This window comes from Oryx dammah, unplaced genomic scaffold (assembly GCF_014754425.2).
Source record: "Oryx dammah isolate SB20612 unplaced genomic scaffold, SCBI_Odam_1.1 HiC_scaffold_13, whole genome shotgun sequence".
Lineage (NCBI taxonomy): Eukaryota > Metazoa > Chordata > Mammalia > Artiodactyla > Bovidae > Oryx > Oryx dammah.
Window position 1 is genome coordinate 16,335,749 of NW_024070197.1, and position 25,390 is coordinate 16,361,138.

A 25,390-nucleotide genomic window follows, 5' to 3' on the forward strand; every position below is an offset into this window, starting at 1 on the left:
GGACAACACCAAGGCTTTCAACCCCACTTAATCCCAAGGACACCGCACAAAGTACCATCACCCTTTTGTAACAGGTGAAGAAATAGAGGTTCAGAGAGGGGTGGTGATTCCACACCCCACAGGACGTGGCAGAACGGAGATTCGAACCCAGTTGCTGCCTGGTGGTCAGTGCCAGGCCAACAGAACGTGCCAGACCCACACGGACATCAACTCAGTCTTCGGCCGCAGCGTGCAATGAATGACTCCCCCACTGGTCACTTGACGGGCTTGGTGCCTCCCTCTGCGGCGTCCTCTTGCTGCTTCTCATCCGTATTGTGTAACCATATTTCCCTGCCGGCCCTTGGGCTCCCAAAGGATCTTACGGGGCTGATTCATCTCTGTCCCTGGCATTGCCTGGCTGGAGCCTGACACATGGCAGCCTTCATTAAGGCACAAGTATTTATTAACCTCAAGTGCTGGGCTGTGCTGGAGTGAGCCCTGAACATCGCCCTCGTGGGGTTGACAGTCCAGTGGGAGAGACAGACCCACCCCTAGACAGTAACAGTCCAGACTGGGCAGGGCCCCCACTCAGCCTGAGAAGGGGTCTGGGAGGAACTGGTGGAGGTGAGCGTGGAGGTAGGGACCCATGAATGAACAAGATGGCCTTGGTCTCCACCCTCACAGACCGCCCCCAGCCCAGTGAGGCAAACTGCCAGTGAACAAGGTAACCAATCAGTCGATGAGCAAATAGCAGAATACTAAGAGTTGGACATGAAGTAAGACAGGATGAGACAGAGTGTGACCGTGACCCCTTTAGCTGGGGTTGTCGGGGAAGGCCTACCCCTGGGGCTGAGCAGATGCAGCCCCGAATGAGCGGAAGGGGGCCACTCACAGGATGAAGAGCCAGTGCACAGGGCCGGGGGCCAGCAGTGAGAGAGAGCTTGGTGCTCAAGAAAGTGCAAGAAGGGAATTCCCTGGCCGTCCAGGGGCTGAGACTCCATGCTTCCACTGCCCAGGGTGCGGGTTCTATCCCTGGTCAGGGAACTAAGGCCTTCCCTGGTGGCTCAACAGTAAATAATCCACCTGCCAATACAGGAGACAGGGGTTCGATCCCTGGGTGGGGAAGATCCCCTGGAAAGAAAATGGCAACCCACTCCAGTATTCTTGCCTGGGAAATCCCATGGAGAGAGGAGCCTGGTGGACTAGTCCACGGGGTTGCAAAAGAGTCAGACACGACTTAGGGACTAAACAACAGGGAACTAAGATACCACATGGTGTGCAGCCAACAAGTAAAAACTAAAATAAAGATAAATAAATAAATAGAGCCAAGGTTAAAAAAAAAAAAAAAACCACCACTGCAAACAGCCTTGGGCAGAGTGGGTGCTGGGTGGGGAAAAGATCTGAGGAGACTGAAACCACACAACACAATGGACGAAGCGATGTGCTGTCAGCCTGCAGAGCCAGGAACTCACCGGCTTCACTCAGGAGAGCCCTCATCCTTGAGGTCGGAGCCCAGCCTTTGCCTAGGACTTCTGGAGTCCAGTCCTGCCCATCACCAGCTCAGAACCCTCCTGTGGCTCCATGTCACTCAGGATAAAGGACAGAGACCGCCTTGTGACCCACAATGTCCCATGGGATCTGCCGTTCTCGCTTCTCTGTTTTCATCCCTCCTGTTCCTCTTACTCTGGCTCCATCACACGGCCTCTCCACTGATGCTCTGCTGTGTTTCTGCCCCAGGGCCTTTGCCCTGGCTCTTCCTCTGCCTGGACCGCTCTGCCCATGTGACTCCTCCATCCCCTTCCTGCCTTTGCTGGGTGCTTGATCACCATTTACCCTGTTAAGTGTTTTACTTATTTATTGTGCTTGCTGTCTGACACCCCGGATAGAATTTCAGCTCCATGAGGGCAGACATCTCTGTGCTGTTCACAGCATGGAGAACAGGTCCTGGCACATAATAGGCGCTCAGTAAATAACGACTGACTACACAAAAGGGAGAAGCGAAACAGAGGGAGGAAAACCGCAGCTCTGTGAGCTCCTAAGCTTGTCAGCTGTCCCAGCTGGCAGTTTGGAGTGTTAACACTTGCCCGCTTCCAGGATAACTCGGTGGCAGACTGGGAGACTGAGGCAGGGACCACACTGGCTAGCTCCCCTTGGGCTGTTGGAGCCAGGCCCCTGATTGACACGGAGGGCCGGCCTGGAGGAGAAGATCGCTGGCGCCACCTGCTGGACAGTGGTGTCATGACAGCTGTGCCCACCCTGCTGACTTTAGTTAAGGGCCTTTGCTAGGCGGGCAGAAGAGACAGCCCAGAGGGACCATCACCAGCAGAAGTTCAAAGTCCAGGGAGACACAGCCATAAGCCTCTTTATTCCCGAGGCCCTGTGGACACTCCGCCCAGTCAGTGCTATGCAGGAAGGCAGGGTGGTGCCACCCACAACCTGTCTTGCTTCACTCTGCCTGTACATACAACTACTCTCCCAACCCAGCAGGCTGGGACCCCCAGCTCTCTGGGAGGTGAGAGCTGCTCCATCTCTCTCGGGGCTGCATCCACTCTACACGATGCCAAGGACGGCAGAGGAGTCGAGGCCCCTCCCCAACTCCCCTCTAGGGCCTGGCAGCAAGGCCCGGGGTTCCTGATGAGAGCTGTCTCCATTCCTAGAGGTACATCATCCGGCCAAGCAGGGGTCTCACCACCCAGACGTCGTCCACAATCTTCCCATCCTGCAAGGGACAAAAAAAAAAAAAAAAAAAGAAGGAGGAGGAAATCAGGGCTGAAAGCCTAGATTCTGGGGCCAAGTGGCCGGGGTTCAAATCCCAGCTCTGTGGCTGATAAGCTGTGTGACTTTGAGCAAGTGGCTAGACCTCTCTGAGTCTCAGTTTTCCTCATCTGGAAAGAGAGGATGATAGAACTAGTACGCACATCATAGATACCGTAAGAATTAAGTGAGGTATTTGGAAAAGGCTTACAAGGGAGCCTGGCAGATGGCACTGGGTAAATGTAGGCTGTTACTATTAGAGCACAAACCCCAGAGTGAGACAAAACTCACTTTATATGCCAGCAAAGCCACCCTCTGTGGCTTCCACCACATGATCCAACTTTGATCCTGACTTCCGTGTTCTATTGGATTTGGGTTGGCCGGAAAGTTTGTTTGTGGTTTTCATTAAGATGTTTAGAAAAAGCCCAAATGAACTTTTTGGCCAACCCAATAAAAAGTGGGGAGAACTGAATAGATAATGCACACAAGTGCCTGACCCTGTATGGGCCACACAATAAATGGTAGCTATTTATCGTAAAAAGAATATGGTCTTTGTGGTCGTATCTCAGCTCTGCAACCTCTGGCTGTGCAACCCTGGGAAAATTACTTGCCCTCTCTGAGCCTCTGTTCTCTTAGCTATAAAATGGAAAGAAAATGTGCCCCATAGTATTATTGTAGTGATTAAAGGGACTAAATATAAGGCATTGAGCTCAGGGTTTGGTGCACAATAGATGTTCAATCAATCATAGTTATTAGTGCTATTTTAAAACTACAATGGCAAAAATACAGAAAGGTGAGCCATGATTATATGGGTCCATCTAAGCTTAAGCCACTGTTTCCTCATCTATTTCCCATGAAGTGATGGGACTGGATGCGATGATCTTCGTTTTCTGAATGTGACAGAGGATGAGAAGGCTGGATGGCATCACTGACTCGATGGACGTGAGTCTGAGTGAACTCTGGGAGTTGGTGATGGACGGGGAGGCCTGGTGTGCTGCGGTTCATGGGGTCGCACAGTCGGACACGACTGAGCGACTGAACTGAACTGAAGCTTAAGCCATGGGGCTTCCTAGATGGCACAAGTGGTAAAGCTTTCACTTGCTAATGCAGGAGGCACAAGAAACTTGGGTTTGATCCCTGGGTCGGTAAGGTCCCCTGAAGTAGGAAATGGCAACCCACTCCAGTATCCTTGCCTGGGAAACCCCATGGGCAGAGGAGACTGGCGGGCTACAGTCCGTGGGGCTGCACACACATCATATTGGTTTCCCTCTGCCTGCCTCCCACCACCTACTTTTTCCTTCCCCTGCTTCATGTTGATAAATCTCTTTAGAACTGACCATGTTTTACAAACCATTCTGAGCACTTTCTATATAATAAGTCATTCAACCCTCATTCAATCCTCTGGGGCAGAAACAATTAACATCCCCATTTTGCAGATGGGAAAACTGTGGCTCAGAGTTGATTGAGGTTATCCAGCTGGTAAGCAGCAGAGGCAAGATTTGAATGCAGGATCTCCAGCTCTCAAGTCCACTTTTTAAACCACTTGACTCCAGAACGCACTGGGCCTGCTTTCTCAGGCAGGTGATCGGGCCACTGCTCACTGACCTGGTCATCAGACACCTGCTGGATGTGGACATGGGTCCCATTGAGAATATGCAGCCGTGTGTACCCGTACTCTTTCACACGCAGGGCGCTCCAGGGCCGCGGGAAGAGGGTGAAGGGGGTGAGCAGCTCCTCACAGCCCTGCTGGAAAGAGTCATTTAGCCCCAGGGCTCAGGCAGGTGAAGTACCCACCAGGGAGCAGAAAAGACCTGCCAGGTGGGATCCTGCCACCCCCAGGGAAGACAAAGCTGGTTAAGACTTGACCTTGGTAACACACACAACTGAGTGTTTTGACCCAGCCAGGCTTTCTGTGCCCTGAGTCTTGGACTTAGACAACAGTGTGTGGTTGAACAAGACTGTCCACTGAAGCATTTTCTGTAAAAGCTCTGAGCTGGAAGTCAGCCAAATGCCCATCAGTAAGGGTCAGTTAAATAAATTAGAGCGTAGCCATCACAGAGAGGGGCAGTATAGAAAGATGGCCAAGATGTATTGTTAAGGGGAAAATGCAATTCACAGAATAGAAGAAATCGGTGGCTTTCAACCCTTGCTGCAGAGTAGACCCTCCAAGAAAGCTTTTAAAATCATCATTGCCTGGGAGAGAGGAAGTGTTTATCCTTGCAGTAGAAAACTAGGTGATGTGAGCAGGAAGGATGAGGGAGCTTAAAAAAAGAAAAAAGAAAAATCACCATGTTGCAGCCATCTCTGTAATAACTGCTGGAAGCAAGAACCATCAATGGACGGTCACAGTAGCGGGGAAAGTGTGAGGAATAGCAGGATATTTGCATAGTCTCCAAGTAGCTCCGGGAGACACTCGTTAACTTTAAAGGGGAAAATCATAAGTATGGTGCAAGAGATGCATAAACTGAGGCTGAAAGAGATACCATGCACTTCCTCATAGGATACACTGAAAAGAACACAGTACTGGGGACTTTCCTGCGGGTCCAGTGGTTAAGAATCTGCCTGGCAACACAGGGGATGCACATTCAATCCCTGGTCAGGGAACTAAGACACCCCCCCCCACCCGCATGCTGCAAAGCAACTGAGCCCACACATCACAACTAGAGACTCAGTATGTAACAAAAGGTCCTGCAGGAGGCAATGAAGATCTGACTGCGGCAACTAGGATCTGACGAGGCCAAATAAGTAAATATTAAAACACACACACACAAGCAAAACGAGTATCACTTTTGTGTGTTCTTATAAAAAAATGTGTAACTTCAATCTAATCAAACCCACGCTGAGAGTCTACCAAACAACGTTGCTGTGCTCTTCAAAATTTTCAGTCTTGAAGAATGCAGAAAGAAGGGAAAATGTTTCTGATTAAAGGAGGGGAGAGAAACAAGAGACAAAAATAGAACGTATGATCTTAAACTAGATCCTGGATCAGAAAAAAAAAAAATCCTTAAAGGACATGAACAGGACAATTGGATAAATTTGAATGAGACTGGATGATGGTGTATTATCAATTGTTAACTACTTGACTCTATTATATTGTACTGATGTAAGAGAATGTCCTCATTTTTTAGGAAACACAGATGGAAGGATAAAGGGGCATCATTTCTGCAACTGAACTCTTCATTGGATCTGCAAATGATAGTAAAACTGTACACACACATACACACACACGCACACACGCACACACACACATATTGAGAGAGACAGACAGAAATAGAGATTGAAACAAGAATGGTTAAATGTTCACAAGGCCAAGGCCAAGCCTTCAGCTTCCGGTGTTTGTCCTGGGGTTGGGCCAGGGCATCAAAGATTTAAAACCTCCCTAGGTAATTCTAACATGCATCAAGGCTGAGAACTGCTAGAGTATGAAGGATGATCCGAGATGTTTTAAAAAAGTGGGTGATGGGACTTCCCTGGTGGTCCAATGGTTAAGAATTTGCCTCCCATTGGAGGGGATGTGGGTTCGATCCCTGGTCAGGGAACTAAGATCCCACATACTGTGGGCAACTAAGCCCATGTGACACAACCCGGGAAGCCTGAAAGTGAAAGTGAAGTCGCTCAGTCGTGTCCGACTCTTTGCGACCCCATGGACTCTTTACGACCCCATGGACTGTAGCCTACCAGGCTCCTCGGTCCATGGGATTTTCCAGGCAAGAGTACTGGAGTGGGTTGCCATTTCCTTCTCCAGGGGATCTTCCCCACCCAGGGATCAACCCAGGTCTCCTGCATTGTAGGCAGACGCTTTACCATCTGAGCCACCAGGGAAGTTAGGCACAGCAACTAGAGAAAGCTTTCATGCTGCAATGTTGAGCAACACCGAACCCCCTCTCCCCTGCCCCACCATGCACTGCAACAAAAATCCAGTGTAGCAAAAAAAAAAAAAGAAAAGAGGGTGATGCACTAATACGTCTCTGTTGAGACACTGACTAATGTGCATACACAGAAAATATTCTCAAATGCCACCCAAGAGGCGTAACCATTGAGAGTGGGACTCAGTGGTAAAGAACTTGCCTGCCACTGCAGGAGGCATAAGAGACGTGACTTCAGTCCTTGGGTCGGGAAGAGCCCCTGGAGGGGGGCATGGCAACCCACTCCAGTATTCTTGCCTGGAGAATCCCTGGGGACAGAGGAGCCTGGCAGGCTACAGTTCCTGGGGTCGCAAAGAGTCAGACACGACTAAAGTGACTTAGCAAGAAGGATGTGGATGGCTCCATCTCCTGTCCTCTGTACTGTCTGAATTTTTATCACGAGAAGTTCTTCTTGGATCTCACTAATTTGTTGTTGCTTAGTCACCCAGTCGTGTCCTTTACAACCCCATGAACTGCAGCACGCCAGGCCTCCCTGTCCCTCACCATCTCCCGAAGTTTGCCCAAGTTAATGTCCATTGCATCACTGATGCCATACAGTCATCTCATCCTCTGATGCCCTCTTCACCTTCTGCCCTCAATCTTTCCCAGCATCAGGGACTTTTCCAATGAGTCGGCTGTTGGCATCAGATGACCAAAACACTGGAGCTTCAGCTTCAGCATCAGTCCTTCCAACGAGTATTCAGGGCTGATTTCCCTTAAGATTGACAGGTCTGATCTCTTTGCTGTCCAAGGGATTCCCAATAGTCATCTCCAGGACCACAGTTCGAAGGCATCAATTCTTTGGTGCTTCACCTTCTTTACGGTCCAACTCTCACAGCCATATGTGACCACTAGGAAAACCACTAATTTGTAAAATCAGCTTAAAAAATAAGCCCTCACTTCTTGCGGAAGTGATTGATTCCAAGGCTGCTGGTGGTGGGAGTGCAGGGGACACACGATGGTCCTGGAGCACCTTGTGGAGCCAAAAAGTAAGAAAGAGCCCACAAAACGACAGGGACACTTTGAAAGGATGCGGGACCTGATCTGAAGAGCTCCCAGCGGCCAGAGGGAGAGCTTGTACACAGCAGCATCAGCAGCAGGAGAACTGGATTATAACCCACAGGAGGAAATAATTCCCCATGAGGCCACACTGGTGCAAATCCATAACTAACCCTAACCAACTAAATGGAGCAGAAGGGACACCCCTTCGTCACAGGAGGTTGCTAATTAATAAGTCAGGGAGAAATGAGGGAAATAGATGATTCCCAGCCGAACGCCCCAGTGATCACTGTTGCAGGCAAGACCCACTGATGGATTCAAATATTAGTAAGTGGAGACTTCCCTGATGGCCCAATGGCTAAGACTCTGAGCTCCCGATGCAGGGATCCTGAGTTTGATCCCTGGTCGGGGAACTAGATTCACATGCCGCAACCAAGAGCTCAAATGCCGCAATTAAAAATTCCAAGTGCTGCAACTGAAAAAGAAAAAGAAAAAGAAAAGAAAGAGTCTATGTGCCACGATTAAGACCTGGCGCAAGCAAACAAATTTAAAAAAGAAAACAGTGGGTGAAAGTCAGAGGAGAAACAACTTTCACAGGGTCTAAAAGCATCTCCCCCAAGATGTTTATCCACCAAAAAGGGAAATACAGCAAGTTGATGGTGGAAGAACATCCTTACACAGGTGATTCAGAGAAACTCCTCCAGGAATGAGACACTGTGAGGACCTGGACCCCTCGGTCCTGAGGACATAACCATCACTTGTGATTGTCTGGCCCCAAATGGGTAACCTGCATCTTGGCATGAGAAAGTATCAGTCAAACCCAGATCCAGGGGCATTCAGGAAAAAAAAACAAAAACAAACAACTGGCCAGAATGATGGAGGAATCATCACAGATGGGAGGAGACTAAGGAGACACATGGAGAAGGAGATGGCAACCCATTCCAGTATCCTTGCCTGGAAAATTCCATTGACAGAGGAGCCCGGTGGGCTACCGTCCACGGGGTCACAAAGAGTTGGCTGCAAATGAGCACAAGGAAACACAATAACCAAATACAGTGGAGAATGAGCTGGCGCAATGTGAATAAAGGCTGGAGTCCAGTTACAAGGATAATAATAAGCCCTCTGTCCACGATCCAACCAGCAGACCTGGGCAAGCACCCCTTGCCCCTGCCACTTACTGAACCTGTGACTTCGAAGGAGTATTTTACTCTTAGCTTCTGTTTCTGCATCTGTGCAATGGGCATACTACTAGGTACATCTAACCCTCTAAGAGAGGCCAGCTGTATAAAGCAGGAGGCACCCAAGCTGGCACAGGTGCCACCCTCAATAGATCAGAGGTCAAAGGCAACATCCCACCCCACCCCGCTCTGCTCACGGCGGATCCTGTGATGACGTGGACAGGGCCTCGAGGGTGGGTGTAGGGCATCTCTTGGCTGCCATTAAGTACCTGGAGAAGTGACAAGGTGGAGAGGGCGTGTCACACCAGCCAGGCCCCTGGGGATCTGACTGAGGGGGTCCACTGACACCACCAGCTCCATGGGTCTCAGCCCTCCCGGGGGGCCTCCCTCACCTGGTAGTTGTAAATCGGCCACAGGCGTTCATATGAGTGCTCATGGGCCCACAGCTCCAGGTCGACCCCTGAGACAAAGCAAGAGGGGTTCGGGCCTCGGAATTCAGGAGAGAAGGGAGGCGGGGCCTGGCAAGTCCTGGGGTGGAGGGGGGGTCACTCACCATATTTGTAAAAAAGATCCTCCAACCCATAGAATTTGCCACGGAGGCCTTTGCGAACCTAAGCAAGATGAGCAAGGAGGGGAGGCGTGACTCGGGCTCACCCCCGACCTGGATTTCAGCACCTTGTTCCCAGGGAGGGGGTGCTCACCTTGCTTTCATGCCAGGTACAGTCATCCAGATCAGCATTGGAGCAGTACATGGGCCGGTGGCCCATGGTGATGATCCACGGCCGGACTGCCCGGTTCTTATTGGCTTTCTGCAGAGAAGGGTTCAGAGTGAGGGGTGGGCGGTGGGGGACGGTGATGGAGGAGCGGGTGGGGGGGCACACCCCAGGGGGACATCCACAGGTTACCTGGAGGTCGCTCTCCAGCCAGTGAAACTGTCTCTCTACCAGGTGGCGGCCGTAATGGAGGAAGAAATATACCTCGGTGGAGAAGGAGATGATGTGTGCGGGTCCCAGATCCCAGCTGGAAGGGTCAAAGGGCAGGGGTCAGAGGTGAGGGTCTCCTCTGCATCCCCCCATCCTTCAGGGGAGGGCGGCCGGTGTTCCTGCTCTCCCCCAGATTACCTGTACCACAGGCCTTCGGTGTTCCCCGGCATGCTGAAGCGAGCTTTGTAGTTGGAGAAGTTGCTGGATAAAAGGAAGTAAAAGGGTAGGAGGGAGGGTCTGGGTGCTCACCCCCACCCCCCACTTCCCACCGTCAGGCCAAGCCTGGCTCCCAGCCCAGCCCTCATCTCCTCTCCTCTCACGTCCGTCAACAAGCTGCTGCAGTGTGAGAAACTAAGGTGAGACACTAGGAAGGACTGGTTTTGTCGGCCAGGCTCTCACCCACCCCAAAGCCCTCGGGCCTCACTAGCGTTCCTCGTGATTCCCAGGGCAGGTCATGTAGGGCAGGCTGGCAGCCACGGGTTCGATGAGTTTCATGAACCTGTCCCCGACACGCGCATTGTCCTGATCCATGTTATAGGCGAAGTCTCCTGGGTGGGGGTGGGGAGGTGGGGGGTGGAGGAGAGGATGAAGACCCAGACCCAGCTCTGCTGTTGCCAGAACTGAGACCTGGTTGATCAAGTCCTGGCTTCCCCTTCCGCTCAGGCATCTTCAATCCCTACCTCACACCCAAGTGCACGAGCACTTGGAACCGTCTCCGTAGCCTCTGGTCCCTGACATGCCCACAGGACCCAGGATCTTGCTGGTCTCCTGTGCCCCAGCACCCCAGCCCCATCTCGTCCCTTCCCGGAGTAATGACAACATTGAGACTGACATGGTCTGCTCTGGCACTGGTTTTGTACCAGGCAGTGTTCCAGATGCTTTGCTTGATCACCCGAATCTTCAAAACACCCTCTGAGGTGGATGTTATTATCCCCATTTTAGATGGGGAAACCGAGGTCCAGGAAGGTGGAGAGCTGACTCAAGGTCACAGAGCTGAGCTTAAGGATCCAGGAATCAAACCTCAGGAGTCTGATTCCAGCGTCTACTACAGCTTTGAATCATATCAGCCCGTTTCTATCTCCCATTTGGTTCCTGGCTCTCAGATCACAGCAGAAATGATCACGACAACCAACACTTATGTAGCACCTACAGTGTGCCAGGCAATGTCGACTTATTTCATCATGGTGCCTGCGTGCTAAGTCGCTTCAGTCGTGTTCGACTCTTTGTGACCCCATGGGCTGTAGCCCGCCAGGCTCCTCTGTCCATGGGATTCTCCAGGCGAGAATACTGGAATGGGTTGCCATGCCCTCCTTCAGGGGAATCTTCCTGACCCAGGGATCGAACCCGTGTCTCTTACATCTCCTGCATCGGCAGGCAGGTTCTTTACCAGTAGCGCCCCCTGGGAAGTCCGTATCGTCATCACAACAGTCGGACGAATCTAACCTAGTCCCAGCTCTTACAACAGTAATACAGAGGAGAAAACCAATGTACATAGCTCTAAGTGCCAGATTGATTTTAACCCGGGAGCCCGGTTAACCGTGACAGCATCTCCACGGCCAATCTCCTCCCCCGTCCCTTTGGAACCACGCTGGCCCCGGCTCCCAGCCCCTCGCAGTCCTGGCTTTACCTCCCACCCCATACCTAGCCGATGCCTCCTCACCCACATGAAGAACAGCGTCGTACATGCCCTGCTGGGTGTCCCGGCGCAGTCGGGGGAGGGCCCTCGGGTTGTCGGCCCCCAGATCCCCAAACACAGCTAGGCGCGGGCTCCAGTGGGGTCCGTTCTTCAAGGCCCGGAAGCGGAAGCGACGGCTCCAGCCCTGAGCACTGCCACAGCGGTAAACTGAGGGGAGAGGAAAAGGTCACAGTCTGCCGGGGCTGGGTGGGGGGCGGGGGAGCGCCCCAGGGTGTCTCCTTCACCCCCATCCATCTTGTGGGGGTACTGAATGGGTCTAACCCACCCCAGTTCTGACCACCTCACCCCAGGTCTCCAGCCTTCCGTTTTCATCCCAGCGTCTCATACAATAGGCTTGAAGGAAAGCAGAGAGGGTACCAGCCCGCCTGAGCCACCTGCCAGTAGTAGCTGTGAGCCCACATCCCACTCCTCCCATTCGCCCTTCAACACCTGGGCCCCAGGGCACCTCTCACCATACTGGACCCCTGGCAGCAGCCCCTGCAGGGAGACTCGGTGTATGTAGAGCTTCCGCCGGAGAATGCCCCCATCCACAAAGGGGCTGAAGGTGCCCCGAGCCTGGAAGGGCAGGGGCCCAGAAGGCTGCAGCCCATACTGCACTTCAGAAGGGACTGGCACCCATGTGGTCCAGGTTACAGTCATGGAGCCCGGCTCACCTGGAGAGAGAGGCAAAGGAGGTCTGGCAGTGAGGCCTGGGCAGAGGTGGGGAGGGATGTGCAGAGAGTGAGAGGCTGTTGAACATTTAGGAGTTAAGGACACAGGTTCTGGAGCTTCCCAAGTTCAATCCCTACTTCACCATTTCCAAGCTGTGCTTTCCTTGGGCAAGTCACTGCAGCTCTCTGAGCCTCAGTTTCCTTGTCGGTAAAATGGAATGATAATAGTATCTTCCCTACAGGGGTCTTTGAGGCTTAGATGAATAAATAAGAGGAAAGCACTTGAAACAGTGCCTGGCACAGTCAGGGTTACATGAGTGGATGGGGATTATTATAAATGGTGTTACTGTGTGCAGGCTTGTGCCACATACTTTACACACGACACTGTTTCGGGGTTGTAGACTCAGACGTCTGGAGGCCAGTTAGGACATATATATGGGAACAAGGGCCAGCTGTAAGGAGGAAGGCAGCAGGGAGGGGTGGAGTCTGTGGCCGAGTGCAGAGCCTGCCCTGTCTCAGAGCGGAAGCCATTGTTCAGCTCTAGGGATGGCTGCCGTGCAGGAAGCAGGCTTGGTACCAGCCAGTCTGTCAACTTTTAGAGCAGATCTTTATACTGCTAAGTGCTACTGCTGCTAAGTCACTTCAGTCGTGTCCAACTCTGTGCGACCCCATAGACGGCAGCCCACTGGGCTCCTCTGTCCCTGGGATTCACCGGGCAAGAACCCTGGAGTGGGTTGCCATTTCCTTCTCCAATGCATGAAAGTGAAAAGTGAAAGTGAAGTCGCTCAGTCGTGCCCCACTCTTAGCGACCCCATGGACTGCAACCTACCAGGCTCCTCCATCCATGGGATTTTCCAGGCAAGAGTACTGGAGTGGGGTGCCATTGCCTTCTCCAAAATCTTGATACAGTCGTTTTCGTATCCCAAGAGCACATACAAACTTCTAAGTAATAGCTTCTAATTCTTGAATGTCAGCAACCAGGGACTTCCCTCAAGATCCAGTGGTTAAAACTCCCGCTTCCAATGCAGGGGGCCTGGGTTTGAGGGTTCAGTCCCTGGTGAGGGAACTAAGATTTCTCATGCCACAAGGCATGACCAGAAAAGTCAATTTGCCAACAAACAAACCCTATTAGCAACAAAATCAAGGTTTTAAAAATACCACGTTGTGTGTGCACGCGTGCTAAGTCGCTTCAGTCGTGTCTGACTCATTACGACCCTACGGACTGCCACCGGGCTCCTCTGCCCATGGGGTTCTCCAGTCAAGAATACTGGAGTGGGTTGCCATGCCCTCCTCCAGGGGATTTTCCCAACCCAGGGACTGAAATGGAGTCTTTCAATGTCTCCTTCGTTGGCAGGCGGGTTCTTTACCATTAGTGCCACCTGGGAAGCCCACCAGGTGATTCTTTTTCCTGCAACTTGTGTACAAAAGGCACGTGCACAGGTTATTCACGGCAGCACTGTTTGTAACTGCGAAGTATCAGAAACCACAGACATGCCCCTACATAGGAGCATGACTTAAGGAACTATGTAACATCCGTACCAGGGAGCACTTCACAGCTGTCGGAAAGGAAGACCATGAACTCTAGGAACCAGTATAGAATGACGTCCAGGACACAACGTTAAAAGAAGCAATGTACACAAGAGTGTCTGTAGTCAGCTACTCTTCATGTAAGAGGGTGTAAGAGAATACACAAGTGTCTGCTCATTTATTGGTATAAGAAAAGTACAGCAGAAACTGAACAGCTGGATTACTTACATGGGCTGGAATGGGGAAGGGGTAGAAAAAAGAGGCAAAGGGAATGGAGTAGTCAAGAGGCAGGGGTAGGATGCTTCTCGAATCTGTCTTTTTCTTAAAACCCTGAGTCCTAGAGCTATAGTCCTGTTTCATCTTTCCTTCACACACCCCAAGAAATGAACAATTAAAGTCTTCCTAGGTTGTAGGGGGGCTAGTGTTCCCTGCCAGTGCAGGAAACATAAGAGGTAAGGGTTCGATCCCTGGGTCAGGAAGATCCCCCTGGAGGAGGGCATGGCAACCCCCCCCGGTATTCTTGTCTGAAAACTCCCATGGATAGAGGAGCCTGGCTGGCTACAGTCCGTAGGGTTGCAGTGAGTCAGACACAATTGGAGTGACTGAGCACACATGTAGGTTGCAGGGGGAAGTCAATACGGAATAGAAACACTAACAAAGGGCTGTAAGTATATCAAAAAAACAGGGACCTCCCTGGTGGTCCAGTGGTTGAGAATCTGCCTTGCAATGCAGGGAACTCAGGTTTCATCTCTGGTCAGGGAACTAAGACCCCACAGGCCACGGAGCAACTCCTTTATGCTTCCTTTAGCACTGAACAAATAAGTAAGTCTATTGTAGATAGAGGGAGCTTGGTTTCTCAATGTTGGAAAAAGAAGTTGCAAATAAGGAAAGAAGGCTAAAGTACACCCTTGTTGGTGGACTGAAATACTGTTGGTATTAGTAAGATCTCATGGTATCTAAAATTAGTACAAAATTTACAGTTTGAAGACCAAATATGGCAGACTCTTATGCCAGCCTGCCTGGGTTCAAATCCCAGAGTGTGTGACCTGAGGTGAGACTCTTCATTGCCTTGGGCCTCAGTTTACTCTTTTGTAAAATGGAACTAACAATAGTACCTACAGCTTAAGGTCAATAAGAGGTTAAATGAGTTTTCCATCTGAATCACTTCTAAGAGTATATTTGTTATTATTATCATTATTGTGTAGGCCAAACAAAGGACAGCTATGATCTCACTGGGTTTTCACAGCAGCCCTGTGAGATGAGTTTTATTTTTGTTCCAGTTTACAGAGGCCTCCAGGCAAAGTGCCTTGTCCGAGGTTACTTATCCAGCAAATGCCAAAGCCATTTCATTCACGAGGTTTCAGATTCTCAATGCAACTAACCTTTAAGAAACTACCTTAGGACTTCCTGGTGATCCAATCCGCCAGCCAATGCAAGGGATGCTGGTTTGATCCCTGGTCCAGGAAGATTCCACATGCCATGGGCAACTGACTGAGAGCCACAGCTTCTGAGCCCACGCCTGCCCTACAGCCCATGTTCTGAAATAAGAGAGTAGCCTCCTCGCTGCAACTGGAGAAAAGCCTGAGCAGCAGGGGAGACCCAGCACAGCCAAATAAATAAATAATGAAATAAATGAAACTACCCTAAAAGTGTCAAGGATCCAAAAAAAGAAGAAAAGTCTGAGAAACTGTCACAGGTAGGAGAGGACATTAAAGAGACCACTGATTTCATAAGTCAATGCCAGTTTTCTCACAATATTGCTTTTCTTTTTTAAAGTGTAGTTACTTTTCATGAAAAATGTCATTTACCTTACTACGGAATAGGTTTACTATTGTTCATTTTTAATGATTGAATCAATATTTTTAAATACCTCCATTTTAGTTTCTGATATGGCGACTATTATGGATATAACTCACATAAGCTAAAGCTCTCTGAGGTTCTCATAATTTTTTCAGCTGTGCCAAAGCGTCCTGAGACAGAAACACGTGGGAACCACTGCCGCATTCCAAGTTCCCGTTTGCCACTTCACAGGTTAATATTTCATCTACTCTTCACTGGGAGGTCTCACTAATATTACCCCACTGTCCAGATGAGGAGGCTGAGGCCAGAGAGGTTAAGTCACTCGCCCAAGGTCACACAGCAGGTAAGCAACAAAGCTGGGGCTAGAACCCAGAAGTCTGGGTGCAGAGTCCAGGGTTTTATTACCCCCTTGCACCTCCACCCCAAGATCAAGGACCAGGAGGTAGTTTTGTGACAGCACAACGAGCAGTTACACAATGAATAAGGACAACTCCAGTCCTCCAAGGAGAATGCTTACGATAGGCTGAGAACCAGAATCATTTCCCACACAGCCACATACCCTACTGCTTATAATCCCCGTTTAACAGATGTGGACAGCTGAGGCTTGGGAAGACCCACCAGCCTAGACTCCCTCAGGAATCAGTGTGGAATACCTGAGCCCCCAAATCGACTGGTCCTCACTGGGAAATGCCCAGGCAGAGGTCACAGACACTTACCTGAGTAGGACAAGTGCACTTGCTCGGGGGCAGCGCTGGGAGGCTTTGGGGACCCCTGGACTTCCAGGGAGCAGAAGAGAAGCAGACAGCAGCAGGCCCAGCAGGGACGAAAGGAGCACATGGTAGAGGGGAGGTGGGGAGCAGGGGAAGGGGAAGGGTCCTGCAGGCATCAGCAGGAGGGGCTGAGAGGATGGGGGAAGGAGGAGGATTCCGGCAGAGAGGGAGGGAGGCAGCGGGGATGGCAGGGAGGGCTTCGCAGGGAGTGCTTATCCAGACGCTGGAGAGAAAACAAAAGCAAGCGTCACTCATGACTGAGAGACAAATACCCTCTGAGCCTCACTGGGTGCTAAGCACTTTGCATAGATGAACTCGTGGGAGCCGGACAACATTCCTGTGTGTGGTGGCCTCTGTGATCATCAGCCCCGTATCACGGCTGAGGAAGTTGAGCAATGGAGTGATTCAGTGGCATGGCTCAAGTGTGAGGGAGCAGAGACTGGAACCCAGGGGTCCTGGCTGCAGAACCCTTGCTCTTATCCACCGTTCACTCCCAGTGCAAGAGGTTTGGGAATGGGATTGGGGGTGGGGCTCTCAGTGTAGGAGGTTGCCTTTGGCAACCCCATTGCCAGCATTCCACCCCGCCCTCAGAGACCTCATGGTCCTCTCCTCCATCCTGCAACCTTCCATTTCTATCTTTGTGACTGCAATACCTCCACTCCATCCCCAGACCACCCAAGCATTTCATCCCACCTGGAGCAGCCCCATCCTCCCTGCCCCTATCTCAGCATCCCATCCTGCTGTTAGTGACCCCAATTTCTCCCTATTTCCTGGCCTGCGCTTGCAAACCCACCGTCCTTCTCCCCAGCCCTTCCCCTCCCGCTTCAGTTCGTATCTCCTGCCCCTGGAGGACCTGCCTGCCAGGGCAGAGGCAGGTGGGGACTGTCAATCCGGGAACCAGGAGCTGGGGTGGGGGTTCCCTCCGGTCCCAGCTCACCCTCTGGGACGCCAGCTCCCAGCATGCGCGCGTCTCGGGCACCAATGCGATGGTGGTATTTATGAGCCATCCCACCACCCACAGCTGTCCTAGTCCCGGAAGAGCCTGCCTTCTCCAGGTGACGGCCTCCCCAGACAGCTGGGGCCCCGTGTGCTACTGGTCTGGCCGGTCCCAGGCGCCCCACGCCCACACGCCCCCCGCCAAGGGCGGAGCGAAGGAAGGGGGACCCAGGAAGGTTTGGTAAACCACCGCCGCCACCTCCAAGCTGGCCACCAGGTGAGCGCCCGGACCGGGAAGTCTGTGCTTGTCTCCAGGAGCCTCACCCCGCAGCTGCGGAGCCCCCAGGGCACTGACGCTGGTGCCTATCTCTGGCCTTTCCGGATCCCGAGGTGCTCAGGCGTGCAGGCACCTTCATCCTTGACCTGGGTTGGCGTGGGGAGTTTCCCCATCTCTTTCCCTCCTCGCGGGCTTTGTATTCTTGGCAGTTCCTTCCTCCTTCTCTCCAAGCTTAGTTCGCGTCCTTCGCAGCTGCCGCCCCGCCCCCCGCATGAGGAAAACAAAATCGAGGTCCACCGAATGACAATGCTGCTTCTGAGCTGTGCGACCTCGGCTGGTTACTCAGCCTCGCTGGGATTCGGTTTCTTCGCCTGTGAAATGAGGGTGATAACAGTTTGAACGCTGTGGGCTATCCTGAGGTTTAAACCAGTTGACACATGAAATTGCATGCTGAGAACAGGGCCTGGCCCAGAGTAAGAGCTGGATAAGAATCAGCTGTTATTTTTATCACTATTAATGTGTGAGTTCCAGAAATTGCCTTGGGATGTAGGGGACCCTGCTTCCCTAGTATGCAGGAGACCTGGGTTTGATCCCTGGGTCGATAAGATCCCCTGGAGCAGGGCATGGCAACCCACTCCAGTATTCTTGCCTGGAAAATCCCATGGGCAGAGGAGCCTGGTAAGCTACAGTCCAGGGGGGTGGACTAAGCACTAACTAGGTGAGAGCCAGTGAGACTTCTCTCTGTAAAAGGTTTGTGACCTGTTTGAAGGTTAAGTGGCTTGCCACGATAGCCTTGGGTATTTTCCCAGAGCCTGGCTCGGACGGTAAAGAATCCACCGGCAATGTGAGAGACCTGAGTTCAGTCCCTGGAGAAGGGCATGGCTACCCACTCCAGTATTCTTGCCTGGAGAATTCCATGGACAGAGGAGCTTGGCAGGCTACGGTCCATGCGGTCGCAAAGAGTCGAACACAACTGAGCGACTTTCATTCACTCATTTTGCCAGAGCAGCAGGAAAAGTCAGAGGGTCTAGGTTTTCTTTGCTTCTTCTTGTCTGACAAAATGACTCCACAATTTGGCTTTGTAAATTCAAGCAGCGCTGTGTCTGCTGACTGTGGACACCAGTTTCCGAAAACAACACTGAGGGCGTGGTTCAAGATGGGCTTTTGCACTGCTTGGATTTTTCTCCACCTCCTAGAGTCTCCATTACAGCTTAAAATGTTAAAAAAAAAAAAAAAAAAGCAGCCCTTTTAGTCAAACTCAAATAACCTCAAGACCCTGCTCACCCTCAGCAATTGTTTTTGCTTTTAATTTTTTGGCCACTCAGCAGGGCCTGTGGGCCAATAGTTCCCCTATCCGGGGATTGACCCCTCTGCCTCTTCATTTGATGTGTGGAGTCCCATCCAGGAGACCACCAGGGAAATCCTGCCCTCAGCAATTTTAGCTTTCTCTTGTGTGTGTGCTCAGTCATGTCTGACTGTTTGTGACTCCATGGACTGTAGCCCACCAGGCTTCTCAGTCCATGGGATTTCCCAGGTGAAGAATACTGAAGCAGGTTGCAATTTCCTCCTCCAACAGATCTTCCCGACCCAGGGATCAAACCTGCATCTCTTTCGTCTCCTGCATTGGTGGCTGGGTTCTTTGCTACCAGTGCTACCTGAAGTTTTTTTGCTAAAGTCACCTGTGGTAGGCTGGTGAAGCCCTTCCTCGAATTATGTTTTTACATGCATTAAAAAAAAAAATAGCTTGCCTTTCACTTTCCTGAAAGTAAGCTTCTAAGAGAGGAGAAAAGAGAGAGAGAAGGAAAAACAGATCAACATTCACACACACAATAAAACCTGAAAACAGAAAAAAAAGTACACAGGATACAAAGGAAATGGATGCTGTTACACAGATGCAGGCAACTTTTTGTATATGTGATACCGTAATATATGTACTTCTTTATCAATGCATTAAAAATGATAGTAATTTAGAAGCTTTGTTGAGTGTATTGATGGTGTTTGAGTCTTGTGACGACTACAATAGGGATGACTATAATAGGGTGTAAAAACATCTGTAATTTCTTCTCATGACAAAGCCAGAAACCTGCTGTGTCCTGGGGGTGGCCCTTCCAATCCCCCACCATGTTAGAAGCACCTGATACATTTCAATTACAGCAGCAGTTCGTAAACTACCCTCTTAAAAATTATTGAGGACCCCAAAGAGTTTTGTTATATGTGGGGTTATATCTATCAATATTTACCATGGAAGAAACCCTGAATATTTATTGGAAGGACTGGTGTTGAAGCTCCAATACTTTGGCCACCTGATGGGAAGAGCTGACTCACGAGAAAAAACCCTGATGCTGGGAAAGATTGAAGGCAGGAGAAGAAGGGGACAACAGAGGATGAGATGGTTGGATGGCATCACTGACTCAGTGGACAGGAACATGATCAAACTCTGGGAGATGGTAAAGGAAAGGGAAGCCTGGTGTGCCACAGTCCACGAATTTGAAAAGAGTTGGAAATGACTGAGCGACTGAACAAGAACAATGTAAGAAAATAAAACTGAGAATTTTTTTTCTTTCCTTTCCTTTTTCTTTCTTTGGGCCATGTCTCAAGGATGATGAGATCTTAGTTTCCCAAGCTGGGCTCTCTGTAGTGAAAGCGCCGAATCCTAACTGTTGGACCTCCAGGGATTCCCAGAACGAGGAAGTTTTTGAAACTCAAGAACATACATGCATATGTTTCATTAGCCATCACAGTGACGACATCATCGCGGGTCAGGTAGCTTCTAAAGAGTGAAAATGACAAACACATCTTATGAAAATCGCTTTCTTCCCAAACCACATGCTGAGGATCATTGAGTTGAAGGGCTGTCAAAGCAAAGTTGTTTTTCCAGTCCCAGTTCACACGGCCCCTGAATTCTATCGCTGAGTCAGGTTAAAAAGCCCCACTGGGGGTTTCTCTGGTGGCTCAGTGGTGAAGAGTCTGCCTGCTAATCCAGGAGACATGGGTTCAACCCCTGCTCTGGGAAGATCCCACAGGCCACGGAGCGACTAAGCCCGTGAGCCCGTGCTCTAGAGCCCATAAACCATAACTCCTGAGCCTACTCGCTGCAACTGCTAAAGCCTGTGTACCCTTAGAGCCTGTGCTGCTCAACAAGAGAAGCCACAGTGAGAAACCCGCACACCACAACCAAGAGTAGCCCTTGCTCGTCACAACCAAGACCCCAGCCAAAAAAGAAAGGAAAAAAAAAGAAAACCCACTGGGGACTTCCTTGGTTGTCCAAAGGTTAGGACTCTGCACTTTGACCACTGGGGGCCTCAGGTTCCATCCCTGGTGGGGGAAGTAAGATCCCACAAGCTGAGCAGCCAGAAAAGAAAAAAGCCCTACTGGAATTGTACTTTTTGGTCCCTGATGTAGCTGATAAAGGGGTCATAGCTCACTTATGAACCCCTCTCCTCTGTCCTGATCATACGCAGGCCTCTTGCCCACTCTCAGGACAGCCATAGAATTATTTCTAGTTTCTCTTTTTAGATACTTTTGTGCTTTTGAGAAATAGACTCCCATTTCCCTATTTCTTATTCTCTCCTTAGAATAATCTTGTGCTGGCGAACAGAACATCTTCTCTGGTGTGAGCTGGTCTGTGTTTAGGTCTAACATTGACCAGCTTAGGGAAATGATTGAACCTCACCGTGCCTCAATTTCTCCATCTGTTAAACAATGATACTAATAGTGGCCATCTTAGAGGGTTATGCGACAATTAAACCAGGTAATAGATATAAATTACTTAGAACAATGCCCAGCACAGAGCCAGCGCCACACACAGTGCCTCCCAGTTATTTACCCTAGACTTCCAGTCTGCCCAGTTTGTAAGGTAAGGCTATGACGAACCTATTTTTCAAAGTCATTTTAAATTATTTATCCTTCACCCCCACCCCTCCAGGCTGCTGGGTGTGCCTATGCTTGCTCAGTAGGAATGATGGACTTGGCTCTCGAGAGAATAGTCTGGATTTCTTCCTGGGCGGGGGTGGGGGGGGTCACCTCTCTTTGAAGAGTGATCCACAGGCTGGTACCCTCGGTGCCTGTTATAGGATGACTGTGGTGCTCCTCCCCAGGCCAGAGATCAGGGGAGCAGCGAAACCCTCTACCTGAAGAGTCCTGCCATCCTAGATGTCAGTTCAGTGGCCCTGACCACAGGGTAGCCCGTCTCGGTCACTCACAGCCCTGCAGACATAGGTGAAGGGAAATGTTTACCTCCATCTCCTCCCCTGGCAGACAACAGAAGTCTCTCAGTTAAAAAACCACGTAAGTCTTCCTCACTGCAGCAGTGTGATCCGTAATCAAGTGAAGTAACAAATTTTAAAAATATATTTTGCAGTCTTTTATTGCAAAATATGACATACGTATAGAAAAGTGCGTGAAATATAAATGTTCTACTGAATGAATTATGACAAACACACTTGTGTAACCACCGCCCAGGTGAGGAAACAGATCTTCCCAGGTTTCTACAAATTCCCTCCAGCCTCCTCCCAGGCACGGCTTCCTCCCTCCCCATGAAGGTGGCCACTTCACTAACTTCTACCTACTTTAGGTTACCGCACCTAAGTATGTCTCTTCATGCCTCTTTCATTTTGCCTGCACCCCACATGACCTAAACAGAACTATACACTGTGAACTCCTGTGTCTCTCTTCTTTCTCTCAACGTTCAGTTCAGTCGCTCAGTCGTGTCTGACTCTTTGTGACCCCATGACTGCAGCACACCAGGCTTCCCTGTCCACCACCGACTCCCGGAGCTTGCTCAAATTCATGTCCATCGAGTCAGTGATGCCATCCAACCATCTCATCCTCTGTCGTCCCCTTCTCCTCCTGCCTTCAGTCTTTCCCAACATCAGGGTCTTTTACACTGAGTCAATTCTTCGCATCACGTGACCAAAGTATTGGAGTTTCAGCTTCACCATCAGTCCTTCCAACGAATATTCAGGACTGATCTCCTTTAGGATGGACTGGTTGGAGCTCCTTGCAGGCCAAGGGACTCTCAAGAGTCTCCTCCAACACCACAGTTCAAAAGCATCAATTCTTCAGTGCTCAGTTTTCTTTATGGTCCAACACTCACATCCACACATGACTATTGGAAAAATCATTGCTTTGACTAGATGGACCTTTGTTGGCAAAGTAATGTCTCTGCTTTTTAATATGCTCTCTAGCTTGCTCATAGCTTTTCTTCCAAAGAGCAAGTGTCTTTTAATCTCATGGCTGCAGTCACCATCTGCAGTGATTTTGGAGCCTAAGAAAATAAAGTCTCTCACTGTTTCCATTATTTCCCTGTCTATTTGCCATGAAGTGATGGGACTGGATGCCACAATCTTAGTTTTCTGAATGTTGAGTTTTAAGCCAGCTCTCAACATTACAACTGCAGAATTTAGCCAGGTTGGGTCTATACATACAGTCCATTCCTTCTTGTGGTCAAGTAGCATTCCATCCTGTGAATACTCTACAGTTTATTTATTTACTGACTGTAGATGGAAATTTGAGTTCTTTCCATTTTTTGTCTCTTACAAATGGTATTTGTTCTTAACACTCTAGTACATATTTTGTTCTAGTACATTTACAGTATATTGTGAACATATGTACATATTTCTCTTGTGTATGAATCCAGGAGTAGACTAGCTGGCTCATAGGAGATAGAGATAGACAGACAGACAGATAGATAGATAATAAATAGATACTACCAAAGAGTTTTCCAAAGTGATTGTAATCATTTATTCTCCTCCCTCCAGCCATGTTGGAGCATTTCCATTTTTCCGCATCCTCACCAACACTTGGCCATGTCAGGTGTTTTATTTTTAGCCATTCTGGTTGATCTGTAGTGGTAGCTCATAAGAGTTTTAATTTGCATTTCCCTGATGAACAATTAAAATTGACCATCTTTTCATTTGCATACTCGTCTTGTGGCTATCCTTTATCTTGATGTGTTTGTTCATGTGTCTTGCACAATTTTCTATGGGTTGTTTGTTTTTAAAATGAATTTGCTCTTTATATATTCTGAACACCAGCCATTTGTTAGTTATATGAACTACGAACATTTTCTACTTTGGCTTGCCTCTTTACACACAATCTCTCTCTCTCTTTTTTTAACACATTTTCTTAATTAGTTTTTTTTTTTTTTTCTGTTCTGGGTCTTAGTTGCAGCATGTGGGGTCTAGTTCCTTGACCGGGGACTAAACCCGGGCCCACTGCATTTGGAGCATGAAGTCTTAACCACTGGACCACCTGGGAAACCACATCTTTTTACCCTCTTAATGGCATTTTTTAGATGCTTCTGAACTGTGGTGTTGAAGACTCTTGAGAGTCCCTTGGACTGCAAGGAGATCCAACCAGTCCATCCTAAAGGAGATCAGCCCTGGGATTTCTTTGGAAGGAATGATGCTGAAGCTGAAACTCCAGTACTTTGGCCACCTCATGTGAAGAGCTGACTCATTGGAAAAGACTCTGATGCTGGGAGGGATTGGGGGCAGGAGGAGAAGGGGACGACAGAGGATGAGATGGCTGGATGGCATCACTGACTCAACGGACGGGAGTTTGTGTGAACTCCAGGAGTTGGTGATGGACAGGGAGGCCTGGCGTGCTGCAATTCATGGGGTCGAAAAGAGTCGCACATGACCGAGAGACTGAACTGAAGTGAACTGAATGGACAGAAAGTCTTAACTTTAGCACCACTCAATTTCTCAATTTTTTCTTTATGGATTTTTTTTTATCCTATTAAAGCTATATCCCTGAAGTGCGCTCAGCAGCCCCGCGGATCTGTCTCATGCTTCAACAGTGCTTGGATGGAACAGACCCAGGGACGTCCCTTGCTCCAGCCTCCGACCACCCTCCAACCTTTTTTCCAGTCACAACCTCCGGAGTCAGCCACTCAGCAGTCTGCCATCACCGGGACCAGCCACCATTTTTTAACTCATTATTACTGACCAATCATGAGCTCCCAGATTCGTCAGAATTATTCTACCGAGGTGGAGGCCGCCGTCAACCACCTGGTTAACATGTAACTGCAGGCCTCCTACACCTACCTCTCTCTGGGCTTCTATTTTGACTGTGACGATGTGGCCTTGGAGGGTGGGGTCACTTTTTTCGAGAATTGGCCAAGGAGAAGCGTGAGGGCGCGGAGCGTCTCTTGAAACTGCAAAACCAGCGTGGCGGCCGCGCCCTCTTCCTGGACGTGCAGATGCCATCTCAGGATGAGTGGGGTAAAACCCAGGACGCCATGGAAGCTGCCCTTCTCGTAGAGAAGACCCCGAATCAAGCCCTGTTGGATCTGCATGACCTGGCTTCTGCCCGCAGAGACCCCCACATCTGTGACTTCCTGGAGAACCACTTCCTAGATGAGGAAGTGAAATTCATCAAGAAGATGGGTGACCACCTGACCAACCTCCGCAGGCTGGCTGGTCCCCAGGCTGGGTTGGGTGAGTATGTCTTCAAAAGGCTCACCCTCAAGCACGGCTAGGAGCTTCTGGACACCAGTGGCCGTTGAAGAACCCACCTAACATCAGGGCGGGCTGAAGCCCCTCTCTGCAGCCACTAGGCAGCTTGTTAACACCCTGGAGCCCTCTCTCAAGCCTTGGACCAAATGGAAACAGTAAAGCTTTTTGCAGCATAAAAATAAATAAATAAATAAAGCTATATCCCCATGTCTCTGAATCATATTGATATTCTCTTGTTATTTTCCAAAAGTTTTATCATTTGCATTACATTTAGGTTGGCAATCTATCTGGAACTGATTTCTGCGTATGGTGTGAGGTGGGGTTGTTAATGTTTTTAAATTAATACACATGGCTAATAAAACAAAGATAAATGAGTCTGCTTTCTTAAGGGGACTTCTTTCTAAAATATTCTTTCCTTATGAAAGTAAATCATCTTATTACTGAAAAATAAGAAAGTAGAAAGAGCCAGAAAAGGA

General features: G+C 49.8%; 1 protein-coding gene and 1 pseudogene across 1 annotated transcript; one reads left to right on the forward strand and one right to left on the reverse strand.

Annotated features, from left to right (window-relative positions):
• Positions 1 to 2,315: 2,315 nt before the first annotated feature.
• ACP7 (acid phosphatase 7, tartrate resistant (putative)) lies at positions 2,316 to 16,540 on the reverse strand. The gene is made up of 12 exons (XM_040252752.1): positions 16,188 to 16,540; positions 11,947 to 12,147; positions 11,459 to 11,641; positions 10,223 to 10,346; positions 9,937 to 9,999; positions 9,721 to 9,835; positions 9,517 to 9,624; positions 9,369 to 9,426; positions 9,208 to 9,275; positions 9,013 to 9,084; positions 4,339 to 4,476; positions 2,316 to 2,698 (listed from the first exon to the last, which is right to left on the reverse strand). Exons 1-12 carry the CDS (start codon positions 16,306 to 16,308, stop codon positions 2,633 to 2,635), a joined length of 1,317 nt encoding a protein of 438 aa, XP_040108686.1. The 5' UTR covers positions 16,309 to 16,540; the 3' UTR covers positions 2,316 to 2,632.
• A 7,855-nt stretch (positions 16,541 to 24,395) lies between these two features.
• Positions 24,396 to 24,937, forward strand: LOC120872454 (annotated as a pseudogene).
• Positions 24,938 to 25,390: the final 453 nt, after the last annotated feature.

Coding starts and splice junctions, on each gene's coding strand:
- ACP7 (XM_040252752.1), bottom strand. CDS start 16,308: ATGTGCTCCTTTCGTCCCTGCTGGGCCTGCTGCTGTCTGCTTCTCTTC. Junction 9,836..9,936: donor ACCGAAGGCCTGTGGTACAG/GTAATCTGGGGG, acceptor TGACCCTTCCAG/CTGGGATCTGGGACCCGCAC. Junction 9,085..9,207: donor GGCCGATTTACAACTACCAG/GTGAGGGAGGCC, acceptor TCACTTCTCCAG/GTACTTAATGGCAGCCAAGA.